Below are 22155 nucleotides of genomic sequence, written 5' to 3' on the forward strand. Positions count from 1 at the left end.
GTGCCAAATTTCAATCCCAAGGGAGGTAAAAGGTCTTGAATTTTGGGTGCATTCTTTAAGTTAACCTATTTGAGGAACGTTGATTCAAAATTTGTTGCCCTACGATGCACCATTTTGCCCAGTTGAAGGTTTCAAACAAGCAGCTGAGTTTTTGAAGTATATTTGAAAAAGAAATACGCTGCATCTTTCACTTTTGTGGGGGAGGCTGTGACTAGATGACTATATGATAAAGATCTGTTATTGGTAACATACGGCTTTTAAACCTGTTTCTCTGTTGGGTAGAATTGGTATGCAACAGTAGCCTTTCCCAACTTGATGCTCTTCAAATATAGCGACAATTAAATAAGTGGCTGGGATTACCCAAAATGTAACTCAAGTCAGCTAGAAGGTATTGGTTTTGAGCGCACTAGAAAAACAGTATTAGCCTTTTAAAAATTAAATTCCAATACATTAAAAAAAAAAACACATGCCATAGCATTAAAAAAATCAACTTTAAATAAAGGTGAAATATTTTTAATAGTTCTGGAATACTGGTTATTTCAGCAAAAAATAATCAGTTTTGGAAGCTACCTTGTTAAAGGGTCTTTAATTTTGTAATTATTCTGGGCAGTTTGTTTTGCTTTTACTCTGCTATATTACTTATTTTTGCAGTGTCTGGAGTGTGATTAAGATTCTCCATGAAGAAGGAAGCATGATCGCCTTCATGAACAATTCCGACAGTGAAGAGGAACCTTGCAATGAAAGGACATCATTGATGTCAGCTGAAAGCCCCCTTCTGCCTTCTTATCATGATGGAGCACAAGAACCTGAAGCTATAGAAACGCTTTCCCACAGGGTAGGAGTCTTTGGAAAAGAATGTGCAGCTCTGCTTAGAATTGGCAGGGATTATAGAAGTCATTTAGTCACTTTAGGACTAGACTGTCTCCAAAAATTGTTGCTCAATAATCTTTAGGATGGAAAGAGTCTAAAATCATTAACACATACCATATGAGATATTAGTATTCATTGTATTTAATGAATGAAAATTAGTTTAATTGTATTTAAATGAAATCACCTTTTGTCTGAGCCCTGAAAAAAGTCCCTAAAGTAGATCACTTCCTGTGCAATGCAGTGCCTATTACAATGTCCTTGACTGATGGCTATTCAACTTCTACTTAAATAGGTCAAGCAAAAGCGAACTCACTATATCCCAAGGCAGCTTTAATGCTGAACCGTACTATCAGGAAACATCTAAATTTAGTTAGAATCAGATTTGTCTTCTGCTTGCGAATAGAAAAGAAATCTGCTCCTTTGTCTGAGTAGCATTCAGTTATAGTATATAATGATGATCCTGTTCTCTGTGTGAGGTCATTTCTGTGAGTCCTTCTTTTGTATCTTTCAAAGGGCTAGACTGGCAGTTTCAGATGTTCAAGTACATTAGGGTAGTTTTCCCATTGTTCCCCCAATCACAGATATATTGGACTATGTACTAATCAAGTAGGACTGTTAATCATCCTGGCTGGGGGTATGGAGTTGACATCCAAAGGATTGGACTGGCTGTGTTAAAGTATTTGAGCCTGAGCCACCTTCTCACACCAGGACTTCACATTAATTTTTAAAGTCAGCTAGTGGCTGATAAATCATGGCAAGATTGCATAAGTGAAGATATGGTCTCACTGAAGAAGTATATCTGTGTGCCATCGCTTGTGTTCTCTCTTTTTTCTTTCATTTAATTGTGTCTGATTTTTTTGAGACTGCCTGGACTTTTCTTGCAAATTTTCCTTCAATTTTCTTCTCAAGGTTTTTCAGATGTGATTTGCCATTGTCTACTTCCTTGGCTGACAGAAAGTGGCTGGCCCAAGGCCACCAAGCTGGCTTTGTGCCTAAGGCAGGACTAAAACTTATGGTTAAGATACCATGAGTTCTAGTCCTGCCTTAGATTAATTGGCTATAGACTCTAGAGTCTATATAGTAACTATATCTATATAGATTTTTTTTTGAAAAAGGTTTTTTTATTTTTTTTATACAAAAAAATATAATATGTGTATGTATATATAATACAATTTATGTAGGTCTTTGGTTATTCGGGTTTTCTCCCGCGTAAAATTGGAAGTGTCTTGGCGACGTTTCGACGAACTCTCATTCGTCATCTTCAGGCTTCAGCTTCGTGCTTCTGGGAGCAATGTGTGATTGCAGCTGTTTCTTCCTTTTTAACTGCTAGTGGGGGTTTGAACTGATTGGGTGGGAGCTTGGCTGTGCTCTGATTGGATGGGGGTTTTTTTGTGCTCTGATTGGCTGGGGTGTGTCCTGTTTGGGTGGGGGCTTGGTTGTGCTCAGATTAGTCTGAGTTGCAGGGGGATTTGAGCTGGTGAGCTGCACTGCTGCTGTTTGGCTTCGTCGAAACGTCGCCAAGACACTTCCAATTTTACGCGGGAGAAAACCCGAATAACCAAAGACCTACATACAAACACCCGCGAAAACCTCAGAAAACAAATACAATTTATACACATACAAATCTTTTGAACAAGGTATCAGTCAGGTACGCATAATTAACCACTTTTCAAAATTCACCCCCTCATTGTATTGTTTATCCAATATTTTTCCCTTCTCCTCTTACAATTTTATTATTTGCTCATTTCTATCAAAAGATCTGTTCCACCTCTTTATCCTGAATGGTATTAATCAAATCTAGTTCCCACATTTTTGCCCCTTTCTTGCCCCTCCCTTCTTCATTAAACAAAATACAGCCATACTTATCCCTAATGTTATCAAAGATAGACCAGTAACAAAAAAAGGTACAAACAAGGTAATCTCTAAAAAATTCTCTCCTACATTAAATCTCACCTTAATTTCAAAAAGGTTTCCCATTACTTATTATTTCATAATCCCATTCCAAATAAGAAAAAAATTAAAATAATAAACAAGATAAAAAGAACAAAATGAAAAGGAGCAAACATATCCTATTTCTCACATAATTCCATAGTTATATTCAAATATTCTATTGGAAGTTTTATCTCAAATTATTTCAATTTCACTACATATGCTTAAAAACTGCACATTTTCTTAACTTATTAGATTCCTTGTTACCCCATTCCTCCTCTTCTCAACATTTTTATAATCCTCTAATCTTTAACATAAATTTTAGATTTACATTATTATATCATGCTTTTTATATTCTTCTCTATCATTGCTGCATTTCTTTAATATTCCAGTTCTGTAATCATTTCTTATATTTCTTGCTTATTGTATGCTTCTTATGGTCCATTGTTTTCTATTTTATTCTTTGATGCTATGAATCTTAAAGGTCAGCCATCTGGTTCCTCCTTTGAAATTGTCTGAAATCACAAAGACATTTCTCTCCTATATTTCTTCCTCTGCCTTTAGGTGTCAGTCTTTAGTGTTGTTTTCTATTTTATTCTTTGATGTTATGAGTCTTAAAGGTCATCCACCTAGTTGCTGAAATCCTCCTTTGAAATTGTCCTGAAATCTCAAAGACATTTCCCTCCTGTATTTCTTCTTCTGCCTTTAGGTGTCAGTCTTTAGTCTATAGTTACAATTCACAATTAACAAAGTATCCATTTTCAAGCCGCACCTTTTTTCTCTTTATTTCAATTTGTTGCCTCTTTTCAGTCCTGTTTAAATAGTTTCATTATAATCCTTTAAATCCAAATTTATAAAGAATAGAGGAACTGGGAGATGCTCAATTAAAATTCATTTTTAAAATCTTAATTAATTCCTTTCTTTTTTCTTCTTGCTTATAATCTTTAAATAATCAATAAAAACCTCCAAAATTCTCCAAAGTCAATTTTAATTAAAAGTCATATTTTCTTCTTGTTTTCTCTATTCAATTAGGACTCTAGACTTAGGTTCCAACTTTTGTCAGGTTTTAGGTATCATTAATTATTTCCTTCTGTTTTCATTTCCTGTTTAAATTAGCTGCTGTTTCTTAATTTTTCTTTAAATGCTTGTTGGCAAAATTGTTCCTAGTGCCTCTTCGTGAGCTGGTATTAACTCACCCGGCTTCAATATCTTGTTCAATATTTATGCTTTATCCTCCTGACCATTCTTGTGGCTGACCCGACTTCAGGCAGCTGGTGATGGCTGCGGTCCTCCTCACTGGGTCAAGGCAAAAAAGCCGCAGCTACAGGGAATTTGCAACTTCCCTGTCCGCTCCAGTGGCTCCCTCATTCTTCGCTGCCCCTGCAGGGCAGCTATGGACCAGACCAGACCCCCATATTGAGGAGATTTTCGGCACTCACCCCGGAGCTCTCGGGGTTCGTGTCTGTTCTGTCGCGACGCTGGCCACGCCTCCCTATATCTATATAGATTCTATATAACTACTATATGACCTGGGTGACTTAGTCTCTTGTTTTTACAATTCATGACAGAAATTGGCAGATTTTAGCAGTTAGTAAGGACAATCATGTAATTGTGAGGAGTTATATTGTATTTTCAGAATTTGATCATGGGGATAAAGGATGGGGAAAGAAGCAGGGGTGGGTTGCTGGGTGTTTGAAGGGGTTTGGGAGAACCTTTAGCTAAGATTCTGTGCAGTTCGGAGAATCCCCAAATCCCACTCCTGGCTGGCTCCGCCCACCCTGCCCCTCCCAGGAGTCCCCACGCGGCCTGATTTGGATGCAGGTAAGTGCAGGGTGTGCATGGAGGCTCAGGGAGGGCGAAAACAGGCCTACTGGAAGTTCGGGAAGACTAGTTTCCAGCCTCCAGAGGGCCTCCGGAGCCTGGGGAAGCTGTTTTCGCTCTTCCGGAGGCTCAAAGAAAGCCTCTGGAGCCTGGGGAGGGCAAAAACACCCCACCCACCCCCCGCCACCATGGTGCAGGAGGCCAACTAGGCCATCCCCACCATGGCCATGTCCGCCCAGCAACCGGGCAGGGAACCCTTTGCTAAAATTTTTGAAGCCCATCCCTGGAAAGAAGGTAGTATTGAACTGGATTATTTTGTGCATCCTTCTGTCATGTCAGTTGAGGCATTATGGTTGCTGGGCATGTTCCTTAACCTCTGAAAACAGCAACTTTCTGAATAATTTTCTTTTATTCCTCAGTTTCCTACAATATTTTTGTCTTCTTGGTTTCTAGATGTCTAAAATGACCCTATTGGCAAGAGGTTTTGAAGGCATTAAGAAGTCCAGAAAGAACTCTGTTGGGAAAGTAGATCTGCACAATGGTTGCTAACTCTTTCTGTTTATTGTTATTGCAGAATAGACGTAATGGCAGCACTAGCAGCTCTAATAAAGCGGAGGGACATGGGCCTGATCCAGAAAGAGCAGCAAAAGGACATATTGTGCTGGAAAATGAGGAAGAGGAGTTGACCTTAAAATATGGAGCAAAGCATGTGATCATGCTGTTTGTGCCTGTAACACTGTGCATGGTTGTAGTTGTTGCAACCATTAAGTCAGTCCGTTTCTACACTGAGAAGAATGGGCAACTGTAAGTGATTCCCCACAGACTCTAAAACAATGAATGCATTGTCCCAAAAATGTTTTTTCAAGAGGCAACTGGATTTTTTTTGTTTTTCTTTGAAGACATTTCACTTCTCATCCAAGAAGCTTCTTCAGCTCTGAGGAAGCAGAAGCTTCTTGGATGAGAAGCGAAACATCTTCAAAGAAAAACAAAGTCCAGTTGCCTCTTGAAAAAGCACTTTTGAGATAACTATGACCTGGGTGACTGAGAATCTCCATAGACAATGAATGCATTATTTACATTAAGATTATTTTCTATTTAGCTTCTTCCAGGGGTATTTGGATTGCAAACTCCCATAATTCCTAAGCAGAAGTAGTAAATTTGTGCTAAAGCATGGAGATATCCAGGAGTCAAGTTTTAAAAGGCTCTTAAATTTTTTAAATGTATGCTGTGTTGTAAGTCCACATGAAATCAGATATATATAAATACAAACACTATTGGATTTCACATGTTGAAAATCCCTGAACTTCAATGATATTTCCATAATCTGTGCATAACAAGTTGCTTAATTTTTTTCCAACCTGGAATCATTCAGATGTTTTGGTGTTCAAATCCCTTTGGCCATCCTGGATAAAAATTAATGAGTGGAAATCCAGCATACCTTGATTGGGGGAGGGTATTGTAGCTAAAGATATGGTAAATTCAAAAGCTACCGTATTTTTTGGAGTATAAGATGCTCTGGACTATAAGACGCATCTACCTTTTTTGGTGAGGAAAACAAGAAAAAGAAATCTGCCTCTGCCTCTGCTTCCCAGCAATTTTACCTCTTTGCAGCAAACAGCAAACAGCCTGCTTTACTTTCATTTTCGTTTACAGCACGAAACTGCAAGAAAAAAAAACCTACTCCCAGCAATTACCTCCTTGCAGCAAGCAGCAGAAGCCCCTGCAAAACAGCTGAGAGTCTGGAGGCCGATCCAATCAACTTGTGCTAATGGCTGTGCTGAAGCTGAAAGGAGCTGTTTCTTGCTGCTTGCTGCAAGGAGGTAAACTGCTGGGAGGCAGAGGCCAAAGGGTGGGGGCCAGTGGGTGGGCAGGACTACATTCGGTGTATAAGATGCACCTAAATTTTCACCCCCTTTTAGGGGGGAAAAAGGTACGTCTTAAACGCCGAAAAATACTGTACCGTGCCTGATTTATAAATGTCTTGTTTCTGTTGCCTCTGTTTGAGCTAAAGATTGGCATTTTGTAATACATATATTTTGGAGGGATTGGGTTTTGTCTTGGTAGTCAGTGAGCTTCTTCTATTAAGATATTTTGCCTTTTCTTTCAGGATTTATACCCCCTTCAGTGAAGATACCCCCTATGTGGGCCAGCGTCTACTGAGCTCTGTGTTGAATACCCTCATCATGATCAGTGTTATTCTAGTGATGACCATCTTTTTGGTTTTCCTGTACAAATATCGTTGCTATAAGGCAAGGCTTTGAATATGTTAGTCAAGGGTCTCAAATTATAAAAGCTTTTTAATTAATTCTGCCAGATACTTTCACTCCATGGCGATCAGCATTCTTTAGGCATAATCCTCAGTGATTCTTATGGTATACATTTGCAACGTCGTTTTAGGCAATTTGTCTGCATTTTTGCACGGATTGGAAACATTTAGAAGTGTTATCGTCATACCTTTTAAAAAATGTTGATTGCAGAAAAGTAATATTTTAAAGAATTTTGCAGGATTTAGAAGAACCTCAGTGTTATTTTTCAATATTTTAAATTGTTCAAACTGTTGGTAAAGAAGTAAGATCTTTCTATAGAGTTATCTTGACACCTTAAAGGTGTTCCTTTCCCCTATATGTTCTGTATCAGGGTGACAAACTGGATTTCTTCAAGGGCCGGATCAGCATTGTAGTTCTCTGCAGGCCGGGGGGAGTGGGGGAGGGAGACGGGACAGATGCCTCCTGCAGCACCCTGCCAGCCAAAGTGAGGCATGGGGGAATGCACACGGCCCCCCATATACCGTTTTCCTGCAGCACCCTGCCGGCCAAAATGGCGCGTGGAGGGGGGCTGGGCAAAGCGTTCCCATGCCCCGTTTTGGCTGCCAGAGGCACCGCGGGCCAGTCCTTTGCCATTTGCAGGCCGGCCCTGTGGGCCAGATTTAATGACCCCATGGGTTGGATCCACCCCACGAACCTTGAGTTTGACACCCCTGAAAACTTTAAAGATCAGTGGCAAAATAAATGAAGGCAAAATCAAGCTTTTTACTCTTGTGAGAGTTACACAGAAATTACATAGTCCCTAGGAAGTAATTTTTCCCTGAAAAACTCTTGGCATTTTACAGTGAAAACTTTTTTTTTCTAATTTCCTATGAATTTTTTGACTTTCATTTAGAGTTAGAGGCCTTCTTAACTCTTCTTTTCTTCCTAAGGAAGCCCTCCCCTCTCTTTCCAGGTGTGCTAGCATGTGCTGGGAAGGCTCTCTTACCTAGGAAGTGAATTGAAGAGAGACCTATAAGCAAAACCAGGTCAATGTAGACATCTTTGGAATGTGCAAGAAAGACACCTAAATAGCATATTGTTATCTTTTGCAGTTCATTCACGGGTGGCTGATTCTCTCATCGCTGATGCTTTTGTTTCTCTTCACTTACATCTACCTTGGGTAAGTGAGAACTGTGAATCCTAAATCACTTAGTATTCCTTTAAACAAGGATAGATGCAGGTTAGTATAGATCCTAATGAGGGATTGCTAAATTATTTGCAAGGGTTTTTCTTTCAGATTTTTGAAGAGTAACAATGAAAACATATATGATCAGCAAAAAAGATGAAATAACATGACACTAAAAGAGAATAACATGAGCAGGGAAGAGGAAAAAAGCAAGTTCATTAAAGATGAATGTTCATTCTTAAATAATGAGCGTCTTTATATGGTTAAAAAGGGGAATAGTCTGTTGGAGCTTTGCTTTCATTTTCATATTTCTTATAGTCTGATAAAGCGGTCACTGCTTAGTAACTATGCCAGGTCATTAAATAGTATTTGTATAATTGTGTGAAGCCTAGGTTGACTGTGTTAGCAAAATTTCAGATAGCATTTGAAATATATTTATGATAGATAAGACTAGATGGCTCTTGCTTCTATTTGTTAGCTTTTAAAATTAGGTTGAGTTACTTATTGGGGCATGTATAATATCCCCTTCCTAATCTAGTTGATACATATGTATTTTGTATTCTGAATTAAAATATCAGCTTTCCCACCCACTTCCAAGGGATCTGTAGTGGGGACAACGGATTATTGGTTATGTAGTTGTAGAACATCTCTAATGTAGTTGTAGTCTTCTCTTTGACATCACATAATAACTGGGACAAAATTATGCTGATCCCAAAGAGCTATGATTAGATTAGTATCTGCTTGGCTAGATGGACACATACTGTAATGTGACATGGGATCAGGTATTTTGATCCTATTTTGATCCCATGAGCCTTGGAAGCTCAGTTATACAGCACATGATTTTGGTCATACATCTGCAACTTCCCTGTTCTTCTTCTCTCTCATATAGTGCAGGATCACCTTGTGCTGTTAGTTCACAGTTACCACATCATGGCAGTGAATTACTTTTTTGGTGTTTTGTTTTGTTTTTGTCTGACAGCGAAGTACTTAAGACCTACAACGTGGCTATGGATTACCCTACCCTGTTCTTTGTCATCTGGAATTTTGGAGCAGTTGGGATGATTTGCATCCACTGGAAGGGGCCTTTGAAACTTCAGCAAGCCTATCTCATTATGATCAGTGCCTTGATGGCTTTAGTTTTCATTAAGTACTTGCCAGAGTGGTCAGCTTGGGTCATCCTAGGAGGCATCTCTGTTTATGGTATGTCTACAACAGAAGGATTTGTAAGGTGATCCTCCTCTGCAGACTGAGTGTGCCTTTGGTGAGGAGACTAAATCAAGTTAATGCCGCATCCTACAAATCATAAATAATGATAAATATTAAATCTTTGCATTTCACTTCAGAGAGATTATTTCAGCTTTGAAACCAGTATTCAGAAAGTTGCATTCAAATATTGCAATAAACCTTGATTTATTATGGTCTTCTCCAGGCTGGGTTTGTGTATTATTCTAATCTGATTACAAGCTCCACTCTTAATAGCCACTAATGCTTTCCAAACCTGATAAGCCATAGTTTGTCAAAAATGGGAGTAGAAATATTCTACCTTTCTGTGGAGTCCTGTGTAGAGAGAAGGAGAGCAAACTGTGGTAATTGATTATAATAATTATTCATTGGAATGTGGCTCCCAATTGGCTGCATTGAAACAACAAAGAGCAAAGAGTTAAAGGGATTTTTTTTAAAAATCCAATTGTTCTAAAATACATGTTAAGAGACTGGCCAATTTTAAGTACTATAGATCAGTGATGGCTAACCTTTTTGCCATCGCGTGCCAAAAGCGGGGAGTGTGTGTGGGGGGTGCACGGATGCCCACACCCATAATTCAATGCCCCCCTGTACCTAGCCCCCCACGCGTGCGCGCATGACCCCCCTCTGCCCCTTTTTGGTCCTAGCAGACCTACTTGAAGCCACCAGAGGGTGAAAACAGCCTCCCCACACCCCTCGGAGACCAGAAACGGCCTGTTTCCTGACTTCCAGTAGGCCCCTTTTTTACCCTCCCCAGGTTCCAGAAGCTTTCCTGGAGGCTGGGGAGGGTGAAAATGGCTTCCCCCACCCCTGAAGGCCCTCCGGAGGCCAGAAACGTCCCGTTTCCTGACTTCCAGTGGGCCCGGTAGGACCTTTTTTCACCCTCTCCAGGTTCCAGAAGCTTTCCTGGAGGCTGGGGAAGGTGAAAACAGCCTTTCCCGCCCTCTGGAGGCTGGAAATGGCCTCCCAGAGCTTCCGTGCGAGCCCTGTACTTACCTGGCATCCAAAACGGGCTGCCTGGAGACTCCTGGGAGGGGAGGTGTGGACGGGGCCAGCCAAAAATCAGCTGGTCGATGCGTGCATGCGCGCTGGAGCTGAGCTAGCCATAAGTACGTTTTGACAGACACATGAAAGAACTCCCTGCGATGTATCAGCAGGAAAATTAGATGTTCAGAAAGCTATTTGGGATTAAATTGACATTTTTTTCTGTCCACAGACTTGATAGCAGTTTTATGTCCAAAGGGACCTCTCCGAATGTTGGTGGAAACAGCACAAGAGAGAAATGAGCCAATATTTCCTGCACTTATTTATTCCTGTGAGTAAAATACAGGCTTCTTTTGTGTGACTGGCCTTTATAGAATTACCCCTGTTGTAGCAACTAGTGGTGCCTTGTTAATTGAAAATATTATCTCAGAATGAAAATGAAGGAAAATTGAAATTCTCTCTTGATTCTCTCCTGTACAGAGATATTGTATATTCCAAGATTGTGGAAATAGATATAAAATTAAACTTCCTGATTATCTCAGCATTTTTTAAGAAGACAGTTTCTGGCCTACAAAGTTAGGTGTTGCAAGTATGAGCCTGATGCCCAGGTTCCAGATTTGTTTTGATAAGTTACAAATTTTCTCTAGTAAGTTTTTAAATTTAAGAAGGAAACAGGAATCACTATTTTGGCTCGGGCTCCTACTACCACTAGAAATGGCAGTGGTATATTGAATTATAGATATACTGTTACTCCCTGCTGAAAATAAACTTGTAATAAGCCCTGTTAATTGCAGCTCCTTTTAGTTTTCCTAGTCTCCTAAATTGCCTACTATAGTGAAGCTGCTAAGGCCAGTGGGAAGAAATTGTGTGGATAAAACCTAATTTATATTTAAAAAAGACAAAGACAAATTCAGCATGACTAGGACAGCCATTCTTTCATTTTGATATTACTGTACCCCAAGGCCACTGGGAATCAGATTAATTGGATATCTGGAGTCATATCTGATTTGGCTGTCCAAAAGGGAGTAACCTGATTTTGCCTCCTGGGTCTGAAAAGGTTTTTTCAGGATTTTTTAAGTCCAGAATATTTGTTTGTGTGAATTTCTGTACTTCTCCCATCTTTGTGTTCCTTGCTTTTGCCTATAAAACAAGTTATTAAATAATTTAAATGAAAATAACATAGACCTTATCTGTAAGTTAATAGTACTGTTAAGCATCTGTGGAGATTCCCAATCATCCAGTTCATGGTTGTCCTAAATATGCTTTTTTTCAAAAGACAACTGGACTTTTCTTGTTTTTTTTTTCTTTGAAAATGTTTCTTCTCATCAAGAAGTTTCTTTAGTTCTGAAGAAGTGAACTGAAACTGAAGAAGCTTCTAGGATGAGAAGCTAAACATTTCAAATTTAAAAAAAAACACCAAGAAAATTGAAAAAAAATATTTTTGGGAATACTGTTAAGCCTTCTTCTGTTTAAAAAAAGGCATTTTAAAAAAGATGCACAAATATAGCTGTCTTCTGCAGACTTACAACACAATACTTTCCAAGTATATAGCAGGAAATAATTTATGTTTTTATTATATATGAAATTTTTCCAACTCAACAATAATTTTGTCATTAGTCATTCACCAAGCATTTTTGAATAAATTTGTTGATTTGTATATTCCAATTCTTAAAGAAAGTGTGCATTTAGCAAACTGAATTAAAACTGAGTGAAAATAAAAACCCTTTGTCTGTCTAGTCCTGTGTTGTCTTCATGGACCGTCAACTATCTATGAGCTTCAGCTGTATTTCATCCTGTGGTTTTCCTTTGTTAGTTGTGTTTTGTAATTTGTGAAATCATACAGCAACAAAAGAAGAATAAATAAAAGAAATAAAAATGCCAGTAATGCAGGATTGATGAATTTTTCGATGATCATCCAATATACCTAGAAAAAACAAAGAAGCTATATGTGTATACTGACTGAAGTCGTTTGTGTTTAGAGAAATGTCATAACTCACTGATGGATCGAACAAATAGTTTTTTGTGTAAAAAAAATAAAGATTTCCCTGTCCAGTTGTATGTGACTCTATGGGGTAGCACTCATCTCTGTTTCCTATCCAAGGGAACTAGCGTTAGCTGAAGACTTTTTCATGGTCATGTGGGCAGCATGGCTATATGCCGAGGCACATGGAAGGCTGTGTACTGATAGGCAAATGCAAGTATTTGTAGCATTGACACATTTTCTTAATATATGACAATTGAGAAATGTAGGGTGGGCTTTTGATTATACTGTACTTTGTACAATCCATCAGTCTTGTTTCATAAATTATATATTGTTTGCTCTTTCTTTCAGCTGCTATGATGTGGACAATAGGAATGGCAAAGCCAGATAATGCACAAAGAAGGTCTTCTCAGGAGATACGGGATCCAGGTAATTGATACACTTGGTACAACAAGGGTCATTCTTTTGTTATTAAATAGAATTTAAATTGGAATCTGCAATGCATTATATTCACTGGATTTCTTGCTTATTGCAAGCTAATTATAAAGGAAAGTTTCCATGAGATTTGTGTGGGAACAGCATTAGAAATCTCTGCATTGAAAGAGTGAATTGAATTACTGACTGAACAATGGTTGACCATTTATGAACAGAAAAAGATTTTTTAAAATTTGAGAATAGGTTGGTTGTGAGATTCAGATCCAGCATGACCAGTCATATGAATTTATGAACCTTGTAAACTGGGGTCTCAAACCTTGGCAACTTTAAGCCTTGGCGGACTTCAACTCCCAGAATCCCCCAGCCAGTAAAGCTGGCTAGGGAATTCTGGGAGTTGAAGTCCACCAAGGCTTAAAATTGCCAAGGTTGGAGACCCCTGTTGTAAACAACATTAGGAAAACTATAAATTCTACATCCTAGCTCAGTGACAACAGAGAACAAATCAGTCATCTTCTCCATGACAACTGGGTTAAATCAGCATTATTGCACAGTCTTGTTACAACAGAGGGAACTTTTATTCTAACAGGTTTTTTTTCTTAAATTTTACTGTAATACATTGATTTTTCTTCTTTGGGCTTGTCTTTCTCTCATCGTTATGCCTCAAATTGGCTAAAGCAGAGATACATGACAATTCTTCATATGCTGAGCCCGAAGTTCCAGAAATGAGAAACTCAACTATTGATCAAACTGGCCAACAACTTGGTCAAATTGCCCGCAACTTTGAGGAAAGCCAGGAGGAGGAAGAAAGTAAGCTGTTGTCATTTAAGCAAATTAAAAATTCACTATTATTAATCATTAAAAGAAGTATTACAATGATTTGTACAGCTAAGAGTCATTTTGCTGTTGGATACCGTAGTTTTTTTCTTCAGTTGAGCCTTTAAAAGATGATTTTGGAGAAAGAGCAAGGATTTTGAACATGAAAGAGTATTTCCATTCTTGTTTCCTTTACGACATATACCATCTGTGAAAAATTCTAGGGAGGTCCTGGATTACAGGAAATCTGTTTTGAGATTGATTCTGTGTATTCATTCATTTATTTTGGCCCTGAATTTACTTTGTGGCTGTAGTTACAAAATGCAGGAACATTGGGTGCTTCCTTACATTAAGGTAGAAATCAAATGTTGGCCATGCTTTGGTGGTCTTAAGTGAGGGCCACAAAGAAATGCTTTCTGCATGTAGGAAATAACTAAAATATTACTTTGTAACATGGGGTATGTAGTATTTTTGGGACGAGGACTAATTTAAATCTGCTAGTGAGTACATTTGGCCACAACAGTGAGTAACAAAACTCCCATTTTTGAGGAGGCAAGGAAGTATTTTAGGCACCTTGTACCAATCCAGAGAGAGCCTTAAAACCAAAACAGATAGATGCAAATGTATTTATTTAATTTATTTAAATGATTTATAGAGCCACTCATCTCATAGCAATGACTCTGGATAATATGCAAACATTAAAATAGCGTAAGGCACTATTTTAACAACATAACTGTATAAACTCATGAAGTCCTGGTTACTTAATTCCCAAATAAAATCACATCACCAATAGATATTGCCTACCAAGGGAATAAATATTTGAAAACCAGGGTTGAACTGGAGTCCATTTGGGATTCTTTGAGCTTGGTTATTTTCTTGCAGAGGTTGTTATTTTCTTGCAGATGTTTCATTGTCCAACTAGATAACACCATCAGTGCTACAAGGGTTTGCTCTATGTTACAAGTGGCTTGCCCTGTCAGTGTTGGTGGGAGGGTTCTTGGTGATTCCTTGATTAGTTTACTGTGTGATTGTTTGTCTGAATGGTTCCTTGATTAGGGAATTGTTTACTACTTGATAGTCAGTCTAGTATTAATCTTGGTGTTAGGCTTTGCTTATCTGGCTGTTGATTGCTGACAAGGAGGTTTTTGACCCTTTTTGTTTCCTTTTTAGCTTTTTGATTGTCTCTTTTGAATGCAGATGTTGTTTGTGCTTGTTGATGGCTGATTTGTCTGAGTTCCAGACTTCCAGACTAGAAAGAAAATGGCATTATTTGATGGCGAGAACACAGAGCATGCCCTTTCTGCTAGAGTTGATGGGTGGGACAGGTGGTCCCAAAAATAGCCTGATCCTATGCCATGTAGATCTTTACAAGTGGTAATCAGCATCTATAAAAATAAAAGAGGTCTTATTTTTAAAAGTCAGAAAATTTGGTATACAAAGGAAAGTTTCTGAGAGCCCCATGATGTTCATAAATGTCATGTTTGCTAAACCTAACTTAAATTATGTGTTGGAAGACAGACGCAGCTATCTGATGAAATTATTTTTACTTGTAATAGGAGGAGTCAAGCTGGGTCTAGGAGACTTTATATTCTATAGCGTGCTTGTCGGCAAAGCAGCTGCCACTGCTAGTGGTGACTGGAATACAACATTGGCTTGTTTTGTAGCCATCCTCATAGTAAGTAAAAATAATACAGTAAGTCAGTAAAATGTATAGTTCAGGAATATAGCAATAGCACTTAGACTTATATACCGCTTCATAGTGCTTTTACAGCCTTCTTTAAGTTGTTTACAGAGTCAGCATATTTCCCCCAACAATCTGGGTCCTTTACCCACCTTGGAAGGATAGAAGGCTGAGTCAACCTTGAGCCGGTGAGATTTGAACTGCTGTACTGCAGCGAGCAGTCAGCTGAAGTAGCCTGCAGTATTGCATTCCAAACACTGTGCCACCTCAGCTCTACAAATATATACTCATTTGTACTCTTAAGCAAAGCTAAAAAAATGTCAGATTCCATATTCTAACTCGAGTTAATAAGTTTACCTCTAGGCAGCTAAAGCATATTTAGGGGACTGAAGTAGGGTACATTAATAACACAGTGGGGCAAACCCTTATTTTATTTTTCTCACTCCTAATTAAGCAGTAAAAGGTATATCTGTCTATCTATCTATCTATCTATCTATCTATCTATCTATCTATCTATCTATCTATCTATCTATCTATCTATATCTCCTATATGGAACATCTTGTTCCATAAAAATCATATCTACCTACCTACCTACCTATCTATCTATCTATCTAGTGCTGCAGTTGAGAAGGCCATTTTCCAACCCCCTGTTTTCTTCATCTTCTGGGAAGGTGGAAACTTTCCAAGACTATCTTCTTGCTAACACATACCAGGGGAGATTTAGTAAACAGTTTCTGGGTAACATGGACCCAATCCAAAAGGTTCTGTAGCTAATAAACAGCACCTTAAATTGCGACCAGTGCAGCTGCTATAACAGGAGGAGGAATTAAACCCATTTTGTTTTGTTAAACCCATTTCTACAGATCAACAATCCAGCAACTACAATTTGTGCCAGCTGTAAACTTTGGATCATCTTCATGGGGTAGCCGGCCATATAGGCCAATTTGCAGGAATCTAGCAGAGTTAATAGCAAAGGCATGGATCACTATCTTCAGATGAAATAATTTCTCATTCATTTCTTGTTTGTGTATCACAGGATTTTAATATTTTTTATATTTATCTGTACAAAAAATATTCCAACTAAGTATAGTCCTGCTGATCATGTTCCTTTTCTTTCTCTTAGGGTCTGTGCTTAACTCTTCTATTGCTTGCAGTCTTTAAGAAGGCACTACCTGCTCTTCCCATCTCCATCACCTTTGGCCTGATCTTCTACTTCTCAACAGATTATCTCATGCAACCTTTCATGGACACCCTTGCAGCTCATCAGTTATATATCTAAGAATAATGGTGATCCTGTTTAAGAGCTTCAGTGGGCAGCAGGCCAATTTTTAGTGAATTTTATTCTTAATTCCATACCTTTTTCACAGGAAACACTAAAAAAAAACAACTTGTTTCCCCTGGAACTTCACAGCTGGTTCTTCAGACTATTAATGCTCCAGGTATCAGGATCTATGCAGCCTGAACCTACTTGCACGTATTCAGAGCTGAGTTCACCCAGATCATTTGGAGCATAGAATTATTATTGATGACCTTCCTCTTCATATTTTTCATATATTAATTTTTTACTTTGTGTAGAAGGTAGATTGATTGCATTACCTTAAAGTAAAATGAAGTATCCATCTTGAGAGAGTATTGGTACTGTGAAGTTTAAAGTCCACTTTATATAATTGCACAGTAATAATAATACAGGGTATTTTTTTAACATTGAAAAAAGCACTCTTTGAGAGAAATACAATTCTAGTACAGGGACTGTCTGAAAGGAGAGCAGAGTATAGGGAGTTGTGGTTTCTACAACTACACCACTAAAAGTGGGCTGTTCAAATCCCTTATACAATAACAGCTTACCATGGGCTATCATGGAACTTTTGACATTCCTGGTTTCCACAATAAAATCAGCAAGAAGCAAATTGCAAACAGCAGAACTGTTTTAGTGATCCTTTGCTTGTTCCACTGGGAGGCTTGATGTTGACATAGATTAGCTTAACTTCCAGGTATTCTAAATGAAGGTATCTGAATCTCTGGCTATGTTTCCACGTCATTCATAGCCAGATTTCATGTAACTATGATTTGCTGAATAATTGGCTGGATTCATGTTATTAAGTCACAAATCATGATTGATATTTATGGGTTCAACATGCTTAGCAACCTCATATTGCAAGTTAGCCCTGATTTTATTTTCTTTCAATATCCTTTCAATGAAAAACAAAATGAGAAGTAACATGATACAAAGCACCACTCTAGGTTTTTATAGTGATGGGACTTTTTATCTTGCCAGTTAACCTTCTATTAAATGACTGCATGTATCCTCCATTGCAACCATTTGTGGCAACGCCTGTAAACTGTTCTCAAAGTTCTAAATGTATTGCAGCTCACAAAGATTAATGTGGACCTTAAACTGGGGTCACATAATATACTATGCCAAAATTCAAATAAATCACATTATGTGTATAATGTGTGAAACCATGTCACACTCTCAGTCCCATCTGCCCATTCTATAATCACAATAGTTTATTTGGCATTGCTCATGTAAGAAAAATGACCCAAGGAAAAGAAAACTCAGGGTATAGCTTTAATTCCATTGTTGAATGGTCCCATAATGACCCCATAAATAATGACAAGCAAGTTCTCTTTCCTTCTCTTCCTAGACTGGATAGCGTTAGTGTGACCAAGAAGCCATTCAATAAAGAGTTGAGACTTGATCAGTGGAGTAAGTTGCTTTATTCCTTAATCATGAATTCTCTGGGGGCTTATCTTGTACTCCATCAAAGGATGACTTTTTATGCCTGTTAATAAAACTAGATTGGATTTTGCTAGCAGTAAGAATTCTGGAAATACAGATAGTTTGTCTTGCCCTGCTTGCTGATCTTCAGAAAGTCTTACGCTTAGAGTAAGAGGCTTTTATGTACAAATCGTGATATGCAAAGGTCTAATTCACTATATTTCTTTTCTCTAAAATAGAACAAGAGCACACATAAAGTCAGCTGAAGTATGTATAGTGGTACATACAATAGTACATGTAGATACTGTATATGCTATGTAACATCTTTTTAATTAAAAAAGACAAGTTCCATTCAGATCAATACTTTATTACTACCAGAAAAAATAAAATAAAGGAGGAAATGAAATGCTTGTTATAGTTCTTAAAACTGAGTCCTTGCTGAAAATAGTATTGGCTGCAAAATAATATTTCCATTTCAACTCCTTTCATTTCTCCCACAAAATCTAAAATTTAATATTTTGTTGCATCAGAACTATTGTTCTGCCACACTTTTTATTAGACCAATTTGGCACAGGAAGTTTTATTCCATTCCATTTTTCTATGTAACCCCATATAAAATAGAGCCAGTGGAGCTTCGATGATATTGAAAGTTATAAAAAGAGATTTGATACATTAAAGTAGATTGCAGTTCATTTTCAGTGGTTTCTTATGTAGATAGATAGCTATTATGATGTGAACTGTAAGCGAGGATCAGTATACTGTCTCTATTAACTTATTGTGTGCTTATTTTTTTATGCATGTTCCTGCATTTCTTCCCTAGAGATTCTTTTCTGACAAGTCAGTGCATTTAGATATCTCTTTGCATAGACAAAATATTTAATTTAGGGGAAGACAAGCATTTTTGCCCACCTACATCAGATTATTTCTTACCTTAGTAGTAACACATGGAACTAATGCTGGGCAAACTGGAGCTTTAAAAGGAGATTCTTGACCAGCTAGACTTAGGTTCCTTGCTTCAGGGAGATGTAGATATTTTATAGTTTTAGATAAAATAACTGCATAATTGTTTAATCTGTTCAACCTGAAAAAAAATGCTAAAGATGTAAAGGTTAGAATTTCACTTTCCACTTTGGATCTTCTTAGTAAAAACAACTTAGCTTTGGCTTTCCATTGAGTTGTGTTGGGAAGAGAAGGTCACTTTAGAAGTGTTTTTAGAAGTATTATACTTTTTTAATTTGAAAGTGAATTATTTTGGAACTATTATAGCTCATAATAAAATTTAAAGGTCACATTGGGCTTATTATAAAAATTAGTCTAAATAAAAAATAGTTAAGTCAAGCTTCTTTCTAGGGACATCAATCATTGTAGGATTTGCTTATTGGTGCTTTATGCTTGTTTTACTGGAAACCTGAGGGGTTTTTTTTCTTTTCAGATATTACCTTTTGTGAAAAAGGAATAATGAATTGGCCTTGAATATATATTTTCTGAATATTTTACAGGTAATAAACTAGATTTGAGGCCAGTCCAAGGTCGAAAAACCCAGTAGTACACCCTATTATTTCATGTCTTAATTTATTTCACATGCTGAGAAGAATTCCATTACCATTAGCAACACTGACTAGGGCTAACGGGAACTGTACCCAAACACATCTCTAGGGCACCAGTTGGTAAATGTGAAATGTGCTCCTTGAACCATATTTGATTTGCTATACACTTGGCCTACAGTGATTAGCATATACCATATTTAATTCTATAATCCTACATCGGCTTAACCAGAATTATACGTTAAGGAAGAATTCATATCTAGCTAAATACAGATAGTCCTTGACTTACAGCCACAATTGACCCCAAAATTTGTTGTTAAGTGAGACATTTCTTAAGTTAGTTTTGCCCCATTTTACAACCTTTCGTGACAAAGTTCTTAAGTGAATCATTGCAGTTGTTAAGGGACACTAACTCATAAATGTGAGTTAGTTGCCAACAGTCTGAATTTTGATCACATGACCATGGGGATGCTGCAACAGTCATGTGATGGTGATAAATCACTTTTTTCAGTGTTGTAACTTTGAACAGTCACTAAATGAACTGTTGTAAGTTGAGGACTATGAGTACTTCCATTCAGGGCCAGGGTGGAGAATTTAGATCTTTAAGATGTTGAAATAATTCCAGCACCTTAAATCAGAAGGATATTCCTTGTGTAGCAATATTTAGTTGTACAAGGGATGTTTCGAGTCTAGTTCCAGCAGGTCTCTTTGTTTAAGTGTCCTATGCAATCCCAAATAACAGATCAATAAAATGAATATTGCACTTAAAATCCCTGCAAGTTCTTATTGCCAATGCAAGCAGAATTAAGATGTGTCATCTTTTTGCTGGGAGGAAAGACTTTACAGTTGGCCAGTACATGCAAGTATTTGAGGGCACAAGTATATCTAAGCATATATAATTTTTGTGAGTCTTTTCTGGCCTAGAGAAAATGTGACCAATAATCCAGTATATATATCAAATATAATATGAATACATAGATGCTTACATTATGCCCAGTTCCTGATACATTCATTAAGCAATGCTTTTTAAAATGTTTTAATAGGACTTTTCTTAACCATTTTGAAATCTTTAATCCAACAATCCATTAATACTGTACATGACTCATTTGTTTCCTTTAGAATGACTTTAGTATAGGACAGAATTTGAATGCATCCAGTGCAGCCTTTGGCTTAAAAATAAGTGTGGGCTTAGTCGTGCCTGGGTGAGAAATAACTAGGAAAGTCTTTCTCTCTCTGTCCCTATATGTGCTTAATAACAATGTTTTATAATATATTAATTTTGCATAAATTAATAAGTAAAGTCTGGACAACAGAAACAACCAAAAATCTGTTTGAATGCATTTCTCATGATGGACATAGTATGTGTGCAGGGACAGTGCAAATATACATTATATGTACAGGAAATTATTCTTAAAATATGATTATTGAAAATATAAATACAATAAAGTGATGGTATAACTACCAACGACTATTCATTTGTATACTGAAGTTATTCTGGTGGGAATAGGTAACAGGCATGCAAATTGGATTTATTTAAGGTGATTTAGATCATGCCAGTTGCACCACTCTACAAGGAAGGTGATGAAGCAAGACAAAATTAGTTTCCCTATTCAACTACAATTTATTTTCATTATTTACTTGAGATACTCTTATTTTTTTAGTAACTAACAGAAGTAGCAAGTTTTATTTAAACATCTATTTTGATGTAGAAAAAAATCAATAGATACAATGATCATGAAAACCTTTTTTGTCATTAACTTGAAGAAATAAAGTCAAAATTCCAAAATCATTCCACTTTTTCCAGATGCTAACATTTTCCTCTGCATTTATATGTTATTTCCACAACCAAAGTTCAGGAAACTAAATAGCATTGTTTGTATAATATGCCAATTTTAACAATGGAAGCTAAATCAATTTCTGTACTTAGTGTTAACTTCCAAATTTGAATATTGTCTAAAAGAAATTACACTAAATACACATTACTAAATTAAAGTACAATAAGTTAGCCACTCTCTAGCCATCTGTTCTCAGCATATGATAATACAAAATGTTTTACGTGATACAGTGGCCCTCAGTCTTTTGGGTACCAGCCTGGCCTGGTTCTGTGGAACAAGCTTTTTCCATGGACCGGAGGGAGTGTGGTTTCTCATGCTGCTTGCATCCTGTGGATGGTGCTTCACTCGTTTCCACGGACTGATTTCTGGCATGCCACAGCCTGGTGCCAGTCCACGGCCTGGGTGTTGGGGACCCCAGGTATAATGGATAACTCCACTTTAGGACAGAGCGGCTAATTTCCTATTTTTTTAGAAATGTCCTTCGTTAGAAAATTCAATGAGATGAAGTATTGTGAAACATTGTGCATTTTGTCTGTTGTTGAGGGCTAGAGAATGCTAATTTAAGGCAGTTTTCTTTTAACAAAAACATGTTTTTTTATTTATTTAAAGCATTTCTATGCCACCCATTTTATAACCAACTATTTTTCCCTGCTCTTTAGAACAGGCCGTCTCCAACCTTGGCAACTTTAAGACTTGTGGACTTCAACTCCCAGAATTCTGGGAGTTGAAGTCGACAAGTCTTATTTATTATTTATTTATTTATTTATTAATTAAACTTTTATACCGCCCTTCTCCCGAAGGATTCAGGGCGGTGTACAGCCAAGATAAAAAGCAATAAATATACAAAGTTAAAAATCAATTTAAAATA

General features: G+C 37.4%; 1 protein-coding gene across 2 annotated transcripts in view; it reads left to right on the forward strand.

The window, feature by feature from the left end:
- Nucleotides 1-20925, forward strand: part of PSEN2 (presenilin 2) — a 33652-nt gene extending 12727 nt beyond the window's left edge. For both annotated transcript variants that reach the window (XM_058167850.1, XM_058168566.1), the window contains exons 2-11: nucleotides 652-835; nucleotides 5195-5424; nucleotides 6728-6869; nucleotides 7979-8046; nucleotides 9032-9252; nucleotides 10511-10609; nucleotides 12611-12688; nucleotides 13373-13501; nucleotides 15064-15182; nucleotides 16313-20925. In XM_058167850.1, the coding sequence (XP_058023833.1) occupies nucleotides 692-835; nucleotides 5195-5424; nucleotides 6728-6869; nucleotides 7979-8046; nucleotides 9032-9252; nucleotides 10511-10609; nucleotides 12611-12688; nucleotides 13373-13501; nucleotides 15064-15182; nucleotides 16313-16468 (1386 nt within the window). In that variant the 5' untranslated portion in view covers nucleotides 652-691 and the 3' untranslated portion in view covers nucleotides 16469-20925. The remainder of the gene's footprint in view (nucleotides 1-651; nucleotides 836-5194; nucleotides 5425-6727; nucleotides 6870-7978; nucleotides 8047-9031; nucleotides 9253-10510; nucleotides 10610-12610; nucleotides 12689-13372; nucleotides 13502-15063; nucleotides 15183-16312) is intronic.
- Nucleotides 20926-22155: the final 1230 nt, after the last annotated feature.

Source organism: Ahaetulla prasina, chromosome 1 (assembly GCF_028640845.1).
Source record: "Ahaetulla prasina isolate Xishuangbanna chromosome 1, ASM2864084v1, whole genome shotgun sequence".
Taxonomy (NCBI): Eukaryota; Metazoa; Chordata; class Lepidosauria; order Squamata; family Colubridae; genus Ahaetulla; species Ahaetulla prasina.